Genomic DNA, 15024 nt, shown 5'->3' with positions numbered 1-15024 from the left:
GGGAAATGCTAATCTACAGCACTGACATAGAAAAACAAGTAAGTTCTGATATCTGAAGTTCTTTAATTAAAGAAGAGTGCTTATCTAATCATTATAAATGCCTTTTAAAACAGTTTCACTCTACTAAATTATCAAAGAGAGACATTTATTAATCTGTAAGTCTGGTACATCTATAAACCTGAGAGATCTTATTAATTAAAATTAAAAAAAAAAAAACAAGCAACAACCAAACTTGGTATTCACAATATATAAAAAGTGAAGTTGATTATTATGTATTTTTAAGAACAATGAATTCATTAATTCTATCTATAAATAGAAATTTATTGCAACCTAGCCTGGAAAATAAATGCTCACCTCTCCCTGCCTGCAAATGGCTCATAGTAAGTTGTTCTTTGGAACAAGAATAAACAGCCTGAGCTCCAAAGAGGAGTCCCAAAGCACTACAGTGCCATTTTTCTCAGGTCCTGCTGCAAAGCTTTCCTGTATTAGAGAACCATATGCTAAACAACAACAAAAGACAGGCATATTTAACAGCTCATATAAGATAAATACATAAGAGATGCTTTATTTCCAAATAAAGTTTCAAATTAAAAGTGTGGCTAAAAGCCAAGCCACAACTACCTCTGGAACTGTGAATTAACTTCTCACTGTCACAGACTTCCCTTGTTACTGCTTACAGTTATTGGCCCACGAGGTATTTTATCTTATTTCCGCTAAGGACTTCTGCACTAATGAGTGGAGTAAGACCACGACGTAGGTTGCTAACTACCAAGTAACTGGAAAACACGTCTTTCTCCTTTTCCTTCCCAGTATTCATGCACACACTCACACCCACTCTCCCCTTCTCTCCCTCCAAGGTGAGCATAAAAAAAAAAGGGCAGGGAACAGTATAAATGACTCCATGAAAGCAGTTTATGTAGGACTGAATATAACATGTAGAGCTCAGTAGAGTTCTGTGCACGACTATTTTCTAAGCCAAAATAGTAAGAACTTTGGCTCAAGCATTAAAATAAGAAACAAAAAAGGCAGAACACATAAATAAAAAGTCACTTACTACACATCATCTTCAAGTCATAAAGTTTTGCACTTAACAGATCTTCTCTTATGACTTTTTTTCTGTAAACAACAAGAGATGAAATAAGAGAAAACTGTCACTTTGCTCATTGACTTTCAATCCACTGCCCACTAAAATGAAAGCTATTATGCACTGAGTTTTAAATTTTAGCAAAGAAAGCATGATTAGTTGGACTCCCCACGTAGCTGCCACTCTCTACTCCAATGACTGCAATGGAGACTCACTACCAACAGGCAACAGTACCGCAATCCCTGTCTCTGGAACTGGTGGAAAGTCTCAGAAAGACAGGAGTTTTATGGCTTTGAAAGGGAGAGGCAACACCAAATGGATTATCTTCTGAATGCTGGAGAAATGATGCATATGCCTGATAGACATAAGACTGAATGAGAGGAATTCTAAAACCATCCAAAAGACCCCCAAAAGAACGTATGGCAAATATCTAATAGCTGACAGATTTTCCTTCATGGGAGGAATTATTAAGGGTCTGACTTGGTGGGGAAGAACAAATTATTATGTTGCATCTGTTATTTCCCTACACCACCCCTCTAGTACAAATCCTTGAGAAAAACAGTTAAGCCTGTGGACAGTCTCAGCTCCGTTGGACCTACTGGATGATCCTGTTGCAGGTGGCCACTGCACTCTCAGCAAAAGCCAAGGGAATTGGGTAATTCTGAAAAAGCACAAAAATACTTGTCTATGACATTGTCATAGCCAGGGAACAGGAGCTGAATCAAGACTGAAGCTACTAGGGAAAGATATTTCCTCATTACACCTGAGGGAAATGTGCTATTTACTATGTAAATATAAATGTAAGAATCAAAGCTAATGCAGATATAGTTAAAAGAAACTAAATAAAAATTGCTCTACTGTAGTTATTAACTTGGCTTTATGAGTGGGCTCTTGAACTGAGTGAATCCCTTAACATCTACTAAGTTTTGTTTCTAAGTATGTTTTATGACATGTTTTTCAGACAGAAGTTGTCTATAGCTTTCTTCAGATTCTCAAGGAAGTCCATAACTTCCCAGAAGTTAAGATCTAAAGAGCTACATTGTTATAAATTAGTGGCATGATTCAATAAATCTCAAGGACTACTGTCAATTGTTTTGGTAACTAATAAATTTACTCTCTTAAGAAATAAGTACTCTGATGAAATGTACTAATGAATAATAGATTTTAATTATAAATTTGACAAAATATTAACTTAAGAATACAACTTTTGGTATAGTTATACAATTGGATACTTCTCAGCCATAAAAAAGAAAAAAAAGCCATTTGCAGCAACATAGATCGACCTAGAGATTGTTATTCTAAGTGAAGTAAGCCAGAAAGAGAAAGAAAAATACCATAGGATATCACTCAAATGTGGAATCTAAAAAAAAAATAAAAGAAAAAGAAAAAAAAAAAAGGACACTATGAACTCATCTACAAAACAGAAACAGACTCACAGACATAGTAAACAATCTCATGGTTACCAGGGAAAGGGGGTGGGAAGGGATAAATTTAGGAGTTTGAGATTTGCAAATGTTAGCCACTATATATAAAAATAGATTAAAAAACAAGTTTCTTCTGTATAGTACAGGGAATTATATTCAATATCATGTAATAACCTTTAATGAAAAAGAGTATATAAACGAATATATGTATGTATATGCATGACTGGACATTGTACTATACACCAGAAATTGACACACTGTAACTGACTGCACTTCAATTAAAAAAGTAAAACAATAAAATAAAAAAGAATACAACTTTTGGACAGCTCTAAACATATTTCAGATCAGAAAGGGCTTAAATTTTAAATGTACTATAACAAGTTATTTTAAGTATTAATTATAAATTAATTTCCAGTATACTACTAACTCAATCCAAATATATGTTAATACCTGTTAAACTTGACTATAAAGTATTTCTAGGCAATTACGTTTTAATAATAGCAGTTAAAAAACCAAATAAAAACATGTTTAAAACAATTTTAAACATAAACATTTGTTATAGAAGGTAGCAAGCACCTGCTACAACACAAATAAGCAAATGAGAAAGATAATTAGTTTCAGTTACAGCTGTCTCATGAAGAGTGTTGTGCTATATCATTACTTTCTACTTTGTGTCCATAAATACTAGAACAGTTACTCAAAATGCAGGCTGTGCACCAAAGCTTATATAACCGTATTAGTTTGTGATATGTACAAAAATGAATAAGCATTCAGAAAATTTTACAGAAATTTTATACTACTGTACCATTTTTATTTTATAAAACTATCAATCTAAAACAAATTAGGACAAAATTAAATAATTCATCAACGATAGAGGTCAAATTATAGTCTCAGATTTCAGCTGGTCCTTCCTGAAATTATCAAGTGTGTGCTTTAAAGAAGTAATTAAATACATTTAAGCCTCACATCGTTTTTTTTTAAAGTACTTTTTTTTTTTTTGTTTTTCACTAGGTATCTTCTGATTCTACACAGTTGGATTCTACTTCTAAAGTTCATCACTAACCTCATACAGCTTTTAGAATTTTCCTGACAGGAGAGCTGTTTCTTAAAAGAGCTTTCATTTTTCCTGTCTTTTGTTTCTCTCGACTGTCTCTTTACTTGAACCTGTGAGAAAAGCAAAATCATCTAGTTAGAATAATTTAGCATCACAAATGATAATCGATACATTCTCCCTTGAAAGGAGAAAAAAATTAAGGAAAGAAAATTGTCTGAATGAAAGTGTAGCCCAAATACATATGCTTATTAATTAAAGCATGCTAAACTATAAACTTAGTAAGTGTGCTAAGGTCTGGGGAAATAAAACAGTAAGAGAAAGGCATCTAAACAGATTAAGAGAAATGTAAAGCACAAATCTTTGTATACATGTAGAACTGAGAGATTAACTTTATCTGAGGATATCAGAGAAAACTTTAATGAGCAGATGATTTATGAGTTGGTCTTAAAGAATTAGTAGGAATTTGTCTAAGGAAAAAATGGAGGGAACACAGGTATAAGAAACAGTGAGAAGCCAATGCAGATGGAGAAGAAAAAATTAACAGGATAGGAAGCTGATGTAATGTATTAGGACCAGACTGTAAAGGGTCTTGAATAATAAAATAATTCTATAGGAATCAGAAAATAAGTGGAGTTTTAAAAGTAAGTGAATGAGATGATCAAACCTGTTTTCTTTGGCAGTGATAAGGAGAGACTATAAAAGCCAGGAAACTGGAAGAAAGTTCTTTTAACAGTGTGGATCTATACTGCATGAGACAATAGTCACTAGCCACATACTATTAAGCCTGTGAAATGTGGCTCGTTTAAATTGAGATGTACTTGTAAATATAAAATACACACTGGATTTCAACAAAAGCAACAAAAGATAAAATCTTGTAATAATAATTCTTCTAAAATATTACATGTTGAAATAATACATCAGACATGTTGGATTAAATAAAATAATTCATTTTAATTGTTTCCTTTTGCTCTTTTAATGTGGTTACTAAAAATACTATACTACAGAGTGGTTTGTAGTATATTTCTATTGGCAAAACTGGTCTAGATGACAGCATGAGGGCCTGCAAAGAGGTAACAGCAGAAGAATGAAGAAGGAACAAACTTAAGACATTGTGCAGAAGAAATACACAAAGATAAGGGGGAGAAAAAAACAGAAAACCCCAGATGTTTCTGATCTGTGTAACTGGGATTGTGGTACCATTAATAACTGGGGATGGGGGAAACGGCCGGGAATGAGATGAGTTCGGGTTTGTTAATGTTTGGATTGCTTTGATATTCTAGATAGAGATGTCCAACAAGTGGTTGAAAATACAAGAAACTATAGATGTCTTCAAGTTTAACTGTAAAGGGAAAAGGATAATAAAGATTCAAAAGAAGTAAAAGGTTAAAGGAAGATATTAAGAGTATGTGGATAATACCACATAAGAAATACCTTTTAAGTTTGACAAAATTAGGTTAACACTGCCCCAACTTTTAATTTAAGTAACATACAAACGCTATTAAATGAAACATAAACTTTTATTCCAAGCAACAGAACAAAACTCACATGAAACAACAGAAACAAAATTTTACAGGAAAATATCTTTGGAAGCTAGTTCATGCTGATGAATCCTCAGAAACATAATATATATAGTTTGGAAAATCGACAACATGCCTTTCAGAGAAGTCATGCTTTAATTTTAATACCACACACACATATAATATTTTATCTTTTCTCCAACATATAGCCTAGTATGCATAGATGTCCAGAGTTATACAATTATAACAGGCAAAATCTTTTACATATGTCATTTTATTTGAATTGTAGTCTTGTTTGTACCTTATGTCATGGAGGCTTATCCGGAAAAAACATATCAATACAAATTTATAAACATCTACATGAAGGACATCTAATACTTAAATCATTGCATGTTGCTTCCATATCCCTTCCTACTCAAAGACGGCAACCAAGCTGTTGGAGCCGCTTGGGAAGACTGTTTTTCCCATCAGTGGTATCATATATGCATGCATTTAGGATTCTCATTTTTAGCTGTGTATCATTCCTGCCTTGTTAGTGATACATCAAGAAATCTCTTCCTCATACATTTTACTTAACTACTTATTCTTTTTTCTCTTTTCACCTTTTATTCATTAACTCAGGAATATGCTCGTATTTCTTTTTCCTTCTTTTATTTGTGAGCCAAAAATAAATGTGAATACAAATCATAATCATGGTTCATAATGAAGGTAACATCAGTGTGATGTGTGCATCTCAAGGATGTGACTAGGATTAAGTATTACAATAAAAGTACTTAACAAAAGAGAAGTCATCTGCCCATGCCAACCTTGAAACTCTATGACAAAGTCCCTCTCAAGATCTCCACAAACCCCCTTACTCTTCTCCAATTTAATTCACTTTCCTTAAAGCAGCAGCATTTAAGAACAAAGACACCAATATATTTAAATTTTTTTGTTTAATTTTCAACATTGTATGTTTCTCATGAAAACATAATTTTCAGATACTCTGAACTTAAGTTTTTGTGGGGGTTGGTCTTTGGATCTAATATTTCATTCAAACATTTTTTCAACGGAAATGAAATGCATTAAGCGTAAATTTGAACAATTCACAAATAATATTTAAATCGGAAATCTACTAAAGCCAAATCATCTCAACTATGTTTAGACAGTTCATTTTGCAAAATAAAATCTCAGCCTTACCTTAACACAGCCTTCCAAAGCACTGAATTTAAACACTGACTGGAAAGGTTTTCGGTCAATAGGACATGAAGCCAGTGTCTGAAAAATGATTACAAATTATAACTTTACAAGTGTTTCTTTAGACTAGATCAAAATGAAACCATAACAAACACATTTACAGTAAGTTTTTCACCGGAACATGAAACAACAGAGAAGTAATTTTTTTCTTCTTTCAAAGATAAAGGTGAAAGACTTTCCACCTGTGTCATGCCACAGAGTAATAAATATCTTAATTTTTAAAATTCAAACATTTCCTGAGCACTTACTGTCTGCTAAATCAGTAGAATACAGAGTGAGCAACAGAGATAAGATCTTTGTTATCAATATAATACCTATTAAGACCTGCTGCACCGCTGAGACCTACAGGCATAATGAAAGGAAAGCTGGGCTGGAATCACAAGCTCTGTGAGCACCTGGGTGACCCTGAGCTGTAAAAGGAATGGCTTGGACAGGTCTCTTACAGATTTTTGTTCTATGACTTAATATTATCCCCTCAGATTATTTTGGATATGCAATTGCACCAGCAATAAAAAAAGTTTTAGATACAAAGAAAAGGAAGGATTCCTCCACTGCTCCCTGAGCCATGTAGGTACCCCCTCCAGAAGTAGTTTTTTACATATCCTTTTGGAGATACTCAGTGCTTATGCATACGTGTATCTTTAAATATAAAATACAGTATAATTAATTCAGTTGCTGAACTGAATCTTGTTTTTACTCTTAATTATATACCTTAGGTTGGTTTATATTACTATTTCATAGTTACCCCATTCCTAACAGCATGGTATGTCATAAGTTTTAATTTACATTTCCTTTATATGAGTAAGGTTGAAAATATTTTCATATTTAAGGGCTCTTTGAAGTTCATTTTCTTTAAACTGTCTATTCATGCCTTTGCCTAACTTTTTTATTAGGTTGCTGACCTTTTTCAAACTGAATCAGAGACTTACTTTCCAGATTAAGAAAAATTGTTCTTTGGTCACTCTGTGACTCTAAATCAACTTTATCTTGATATAAATGTATTACCTGTACTCTCACAAGTAACGTGCATCAACTATAATTAAGAGTTTCTCGGATAATACTATTAAATGTTTGTACAGGAACAGGTTCATATTACTTAAGTAATTTAAGTAGAATATGTTGTCCACTAGGTTAGTTCTGTAGCCTATGAAGAACATACCAAAAGGTGATGTTTTAATACCTATGGTTATAAAAGTAAAACAGGATTCTAATAATTTAACAGAAATAATCTAAAAACAAGACAATAATGGAATTTTGATAAATTATCTTATATTCTCTATTGAAAAAATGTGATTTTTGGCTTTCTGGACTCTGGCACATATCAAGATATGCTTATGGCAGGACAGGTAGAACAGACTATGTGTGGTCCTTTGATCATATAATACATTTTCACAATGCCTGTGAGTCATTTTGGGAGCAGCCAAAATACAAATTGAGCTACTTTTTACTACTCTGCTACAAAGTGATTTTTCTTTTCCTAAGTAGGTAGGCCTTGATAAAAATGCTTTACACCATATCTGAATTAGAAAATGTGACCTTACTATATTATCGTTTCAGACTGGCAGAAGCCAGCTCAGCTTACTTCCAAGTACTATGGATTTAGGATGCTGTTACTTTCCCTACAGAAAACCTGACCTTAAGAAGCTTTGCTACAAGTAGCAACAAAGCTGTCCACATCTTTTTAATGCCTTGCAAATAGCAATTCTAGTTCAAACAACTCGACATAACTATGTGATTGTTTACATTAACATTTACCACATGAAATTTCTTAGACTAGAGGTTGTATGAACACAACATTTATAATTCAAAAGAATTCAAAAAATGGAAACTTTCATGTATTTATTTACCAAAGTTTTAAAATATATTTTTATTCCTATTTTAAAGGTAAATTTAGATAAACATTCTTTAAAAAGATAAAACAATAATAAAATTTGTTTCCTTCAATGTTTTTTAAAAAAACTATTGATAGATGTATAAGGACTCTGGATTTACTGTCTATTTTCATAACTTGTCCTTGTATATAACCTTGAGCAAATTACATAGCCTTTCTTTGTCTTAGTTATCTCATTTGTGAAACTGTGGACAGTAAGAATCTGAAGCTTAATTATAGGAATTAATGGCATATGCTAAGTATTGTGTAAACTCTTCCACACATCAACTGGCTTCACTGCACTAAAAGTAAAATAGCTTGGTTCACTAACAAAAAGATAACTCACAATAAGATGTATACATACATGTGAGAGACGTGAGTTCTTAATGACTTTTTGTTGGAATTTTCAAAGTTCATGACACATATGGAAATTAAAGTATTTCATGTTATTATATCTATTTCGAGTTGTAACACTTACTAAGATCCAAAGAAAGCCACTGTGTTCAAAAAATTTATTCTATATCAGATGCACTGAATCTTTCAAAAACTTCTAAATTACACAATCTCATCTTCTTCTTTATTAAATCTCCTCTGCTGACATCAGCTAAATGGCACTCCTTTCTTTACCATCTTCAAACTGACAGAGTTTTTAACCTGAGCCATTCCATTTTGATCTGTTTCAGATAATAGGGTTCTGAGTAAGATTTTGCTTTTGTTCTTTTTTCCTTAAGCATGGATTTGTCTTAGGTTTCATCTGAGGAAAGGGTTCCACTGCTATTTCAAAAACAAAAAGAAAACAGGGGGGAAAAAGTTGTAGTTGAAAAACCACTGCTATATATTATGATAATCCGTATATACTTTTATCTCCCAAAGATAATCCAGTTAACACTAGAAAATAAGTTAACAGATTTTCTTTGGCTCAGGCTTAGCCATCAGAAAAATTTCTTAAAGCCAAGTTATCCTCCCCAGTTAAAAAAGCCTAGGTCAGAAAACAAGCTACCTGTAGACAAAATAATTTTGCTATGGCTATTAAGAAATGATATCCATTTCTGACCTTAGAACAGTTTAGCAGAGGATTTCAAAGGGGAAATGGAAAAGAAATTCAATTATCCTGAGTTAAGCCTTCACAGCATACTTCAATAAATTTATAGTGACTAAAGAAGAATTTAATGAAAAAGAAATCAAAACAGATTTTAACAATTAAATGGATCTTTAATTTTTTTCGTTAATGTATATACTGGAAGAAAAACATAAGGCTACTTTACATGAGCACATGCCAAAGTTCAAGGACACCATTATTAATAGGTACTAAAGAATAAAATTATATATCACATGATGATCAAACAGCTTTAATAGAAAAGTTTTAACAAGTAGGTTTTTAAAAATGGTTTCCATTGGCCTAATTTTAAGGCATTCCTAAGGATTCTTCACCCTTATAGTCCAGCAAATATCCACTAAGAAAATCTCAAAGGTATGTATTTTAATCTTAGTTTGCAGAGTTTGTGTCACTAAAATAATTAATTTAGCTTTTAAGTTGTGTGGTCTTAAAAATTCACATTTAAAAGTAAAGTTGAAAAACTTTAACGAATATACTTAATTCTGCTTAAAAATGTACTTTTAGTTTTGAAGAAAATTATCCTAAATTTTATTTTCCTTGTATACAACAAAAATAAATACCTCTTGGTTATTCACCATTTTGTTTCCTTACATACAACAATACCCATCAATTACTCATCTATTTAAAGCAACAATGACTTTCATTTCAATAATTTTTAAAGTATCTAATTTAATTAGTATCATAACCGAAGTAATCCAATATCATCATTCAACTTTGTGATACAGCTACAAAATTAACAGAATTTGATCACTACTTTACAATGTAATGTGTATTTAAAACAGAGCATGTATTTCACTGTGAATGCTCTGCGCTAAGGTTACACAAGGTTATATAAATTAAGGAGGCAGTTTTCATAGAAAAAAATAATCTTCCTAGTGATGTCAGTAAAACATACCCTAGTGTTCTGGAGCGTTGTAAATTCCCAGCTCAGACAAACCCACATTTAAATGTAAGAACAGGAAACCTTCCTTATTTGGGAATTCAGGATTCTTGATTTCTAATATTTCTTGCTTCCTGCTGCTGCTCTATCCTCAATCACAAAGGCTGCCTACCGATAGCCCCTCCTAGAGAGAGAAAGGAAGTGTTAAAGTAAGCGCTTACAGACTAAAGCTCAGCATCTATGCTTTAGGTAGGTTTGTCTGTTCACGGGAATCTCTAGAACATCTCTCTCTCTAACAAGTGAACACATTATATAAAACTGCAATTCAAAATTTAGGAATGCATACCACTAGAGGCTGGTGCTTGTTTTAAAGCTATTCACCAGGACCTATCCTTTCTCGTCGATGCTCCCAAGGTACCTAGCCTGTACCTCTGAAGAAAGTGCTCACCTGCGGTCGGCCTACATGTACACTATCACATTTAACCAGTTCTTCCAAGATAGTACTTGTCAATCCACATTAGTCAAACTATGATTCCTTATAACAGCTTTCAGGGATGTATCCCTACAGGACAAATGGCTGTCGGTGATAGAACTAACAGCAAGAAAGCATTTATCTAACTACTCAAAGGGAATGCTTTCATGCTTTTAAAGATACACTGCAACAGTTGGATAGAATTACTTTATCATCTTCCTTTTCTTTTAACTTTTGATAGTTAAGACTCTCTTTTTCTAGCATAAAAACAGAAAATCCCATAAACTGTCTATACAAATCATTTTACAAATTCTGACATTTAAAACTAGGCCAAAAAGAAATATACATTAATTTACCCAACTGGTAAAAAAAAAAAAAAAAGAATATTAAATGAAAATCTATTACAAATATGCCTTAGGTAATATTCACAGTATGAAAATATTCTTTGCTCTATCAAAGGTTTTACCAAAGGATTAATCCACAGGGTGAAAACAACTGGGGATCTGGAATAATTAGTCACAAATTCAAGTTCTGGAGGAGTCAGAACTAGCAAGCTCTCTAACTCACTTTAAGGATGAAGACAGAAACCCCTGAATCACCTACCACACAGGTTGTAATAATTAATTAAATTAATGTATTTGACAATGCTTTACAAATTACAAAGATAAGGACTAATAGTAGTGCTCCCAAATAAGCTGAAATTATTGTTCACAGAGCACCACATAACAGGGAGGTTTGGTTTACTTCAGCAATAAGGAAAAACTAAAATTTTAGGAAAAATTGTTGGGAAAGTCCAGGCAATAATACTTTGCTGAATTAAGTTACTGAACAGCAATCGAATCACCAGAATGATGTATAAATTTCTACTCACTGCATAAAGGAGTATCTGTATATAAAACACATTAGTATTCAAGAAATAAGTCAACTAGTCATATTTTGATTTTTTTGGTATGTATTATTAATTTAAAAATACATTCCTCGCCTGTCTGCACTGAACACTGCTGTCTGAGTTCTTCAAGAACTGTACATCACCACAGTAAGACTCTTCATTTCTAGCCTCATGAGAGAAAACACCCCTTTGCCAACTGTCCGATTTTGATTTCGTTAACCTTACTGTATCAAACTGAAGCTGTCAGCATTTGATATAAAATGGGGGACTGAGAGAAATACGTTGAGGGAGGATAATTTGCTTACAGTGGGGAAGTTAATCACATTAAAAATTACCTACAAGATAAGGGAAATATTAACATACCTAAAAGAGAAAAGAACCCCCGTGGCAATAAGGAACCTCCTAATCACATATATCACAGGTCCCTTTAAACAGAGCAAAAACTCCGAACTACTTCGAACATGAAGTGTTTCCAAGTCCTCAAGCTTTAGCTGTATAAGGGTCAAAATTTTAACTACCTCTTGGCAACATGTCAAGTAATAAATCTTATTTTCTTCGCCTTTACATAATTATCTACTTTAAAATGTGCAAACTCAAACACTCAAGATTAAACTTATGTGTAAACTAAACACTCTCAATACGTTCAGAATATATTTTTGCCCACAGTATGGATAAAATAAGTACCTTTCTAAATGGCTGATAAACTTTAGTGTATTTAGTTCCAGATTCTCAGTTCTAATGTTAATGCTTTAAATTAACAAGAATAACTTTCCGTACGTGTCAATTAGTGTTTTTGTTTAGATCAATATCCTATTTCTACATAATCATTTTTATTTTATAAACCAACAGGCTTACTATGAGATCCTTGAAACTAAATATAGTCAGAATGGACACATTAAATATCCTGAATCTTTCTGCCCTAGGTAAAGTAGATTCTACGAAATATCTAGAGACTAAATTCAGCTACTTAATCACTTTAAAGTCCTTAGATGGTTTTTATCGTAAGTAACCACAGAACCAAAATTTTAGAGCTTCAAGAGATTGAAACTAATTATGACTCTGGATATAGATACTTTAAGAACATGAGAAATTTCAAGACTGTGTCCAAAATAAATACACTAGACTATTACATACTTTAACTTTACTCGTCTCTTACAGAGAAGTTCTTCAAAGCCTAAAATATGAGGGTGAAAGTAAGTCCCTCTTCTTGGCTCTTGATATCTATTCTGAATCATATTTTAGTGAACCTTGAGTATAAATCTCAGATAGCTCACCTGATTTTCTAAAAGACACACAGACTAGGAAGGTGATCCTGAATACATTTTGTACTTTTTTCTTACTATGTAGATTTCAAACCACTGTAAATTTCACTTTTGATTTCATCCTTCCTAGTATAGAAGTGAACATTACTAAAATTTTAAACTATGGATCAACTTTTAAAAGTTATTTTAATTTCAGGTCATCCCTTGAAGTAATTAGAAACAAATTCAAGTTCAGGATCCTTGCTTTGAATATCAAATAAACATTAACACAGTGATTTAAATGAAAGAATACATAAGAAAGCCTTTGCACAGGGCCTGGCCGGTTAGCAGAGTCTGAATATAGACAACTATTTCTAACTCTGAAATCCTAAGTATATTACATGTCTCTTTTTTAAAAATAGAAAGAGACTGAAGAAAATGAGAGGAAAATCTTAATACCTAATGGCCATGAATAAAAATACTAGTGGACATGAAATCTGCTTCTACTTGTTAGAGTGCTTATATACTTCAAGACATATCTGATTTTTTATCATGCCAATAAAAGATTCAAACTGAACATTTAGTTCAAAGCCTAAGTGATTTCATTAACCAGTATTCATTTATTATTTATGATGAACATTTTATTAGGAGATTGTGCTCTTGTTACTTCTCAACTTTAACTGATTTCTGCTATCCTGATTTGGGACAAAGAAATAATTCAGAATACTCTGTCTACTCTTTGCTTTTGAGGTTCACTACCTTTGCTTAAAGAATACCACAACTCCCTCACTGCCCATCACAGTTTATGTTTGTACAGCAGGTAAGTACTCCTTTTACAAGCAATCTGGCTTCAACAAAATGTTTATATCCCAAAAAGTAACACAAAGAAGGAAAATAGTACATGCAAGAAAAGTGCTGACCACAATACTATGTATGTTATCAAGTATTTTCAACTTAAAAATATTCAACAAGACTTAAAAAACAGACAAGTTCAGCACTGTCTAGTAGTTGAATACGTACACAGTCTACAACCTAGTAGTACCACTTCTAGATACATACCCTAGAGAAACCTGAACTTGTACACCATGATAAAGCTTATGGCTGTATCAAAGATGCATGGAGAGTGTAACGAAGGCTGGAGAATCAAATCTATTTTATAAATTCTATTCTTCATAGACAAAAACATATACTCAAATTACAGTTGCTAAAACTCACAATTATATGGTGACCAAATACAATCTTAGAAGAAGCACTGAATTGAAGACTTCTACCCATCCAGTAATACTGCTTCTCTATTGGAAGCAAAATCTCTTCTATTTTTGAAATATTTAATCACAAAACAAACCATGGTGCAGTACATTCAACACAGAAGAAATCATTAATTGGGTGGCAAAGAAAAATAGGCATTCTTATTTCACTAGTTGATACTCCTAAAAACACAGAGATTTACAATTACATTAAATAATTAAACTCAAAATACTTTTTCACCTACCCTTTGTCCCTTCTTGCCAAAGACCAGTTTAGACTTTAATCTATAATTAGAACTGTTTCCAAGTATACCATTATGAATTCAATTGGTATAGTAAATCCTTTTCCCCGCTCCCAGAACTTGGCCATAGAGTCAGTATATAGTTACGTTCTCCTTTCCACATTATTAATGAAATATGTAAAACAAAGAATTTTGAAAACCCCAATTATGTAATAAGTGTTTAATTCCAATGTGCTTAAAAGGCATCAATTTGAATGTTGCTAATGTTAAAAATATTTTTAAGATTTGTCTCCTTTACTAATTTTTACACACTGACAAATTATTAGCTCAAAAAATACAGCATGATCAATACAACAATTAAAGTTTTATTTCACAATTCACAGCAATTGGGCTCATGACGAGTATTCAGTGTACAGCTTGGCCTGAACTGAATCAACGTAATACATCAGAAGTCCCAGATTGTCCTGTGTCTTAATCATTTACTGTCTATGAAGAACCTCGATAATCTCTAACTCTGAAATTAGTTCATAATAAATTAAAAACAGGAATTAGAAAATGCAGTTGTAAATTTACTTCTGCCTGTTAAGCTATGAGACCTTGGCCAAGTTACAGAACACAAAATCCAAGTTTCCTCATCTGTAAAATGGAAGAACACTATTACATCTGTTCTGGTTATCCCCCAAGGCTGATATATAGAAGAAATGAAATAATCTACGTAAAAATTCTCTGAAAAATAAAAAACACAAAGCAG

The 15024-nt window shown here is 32.5% G+C and overlaps 1 protein-coding gene across 6 annotated transcripts in view; it reads right to left on the bottom strand.

The window, feature by feature from the left end:
- Positions 1-15024, bottom strand: part of SCAF11 (SR-related CTD associated factor 11) — a 57514-nt gene that overhangs the window by 16141 nt on the left and 26349 nt on the right. For 4 of the 6 annotated variants that reach the window (XM_074374990.1, XM_074374991.1, XM_074374989.1 and 1 more), the window contains 3 exons: positions 6259-6336; positions 3572-3672; positions 1055-1116 (listed from right to left, as the gene is read on the bottom strand). In XM_074374990.1, the coding sequence (XP_074231091.1) occupies positions 1055-1116; positions 3572-3672; positions 6259-6336 (241 nt within the window). Of the gene's footprint in view, positions 1-1054; positions 1117-3571; positions 3673-6258; positions 6337-10197; positions 10367-15024 lie in introns of those variants that run through there. The other 2 variants (XM_045523504.2, XM_010964174.3) reach the window with 2 other exon arrangements.

Source organism: Camelus bactrianus, chromosome 12, assembly GCF_048773025.1.
Source record: "Camelus bactrianus isolate YW-2024 breed Bactrian camel chromosome 12, ASM4877302v1, whole genome shotgun sequence".
NCBI lineage: Eukaryota > Metazoa > Chordata > Mammalia > Artiodactyla > Camelidae > Camelus > Camelus bactrianus.
Note: the sequence above shows the minus strand (reverse complement) of the source record. Positions and strands in the feature narration are given on the sequence as shown.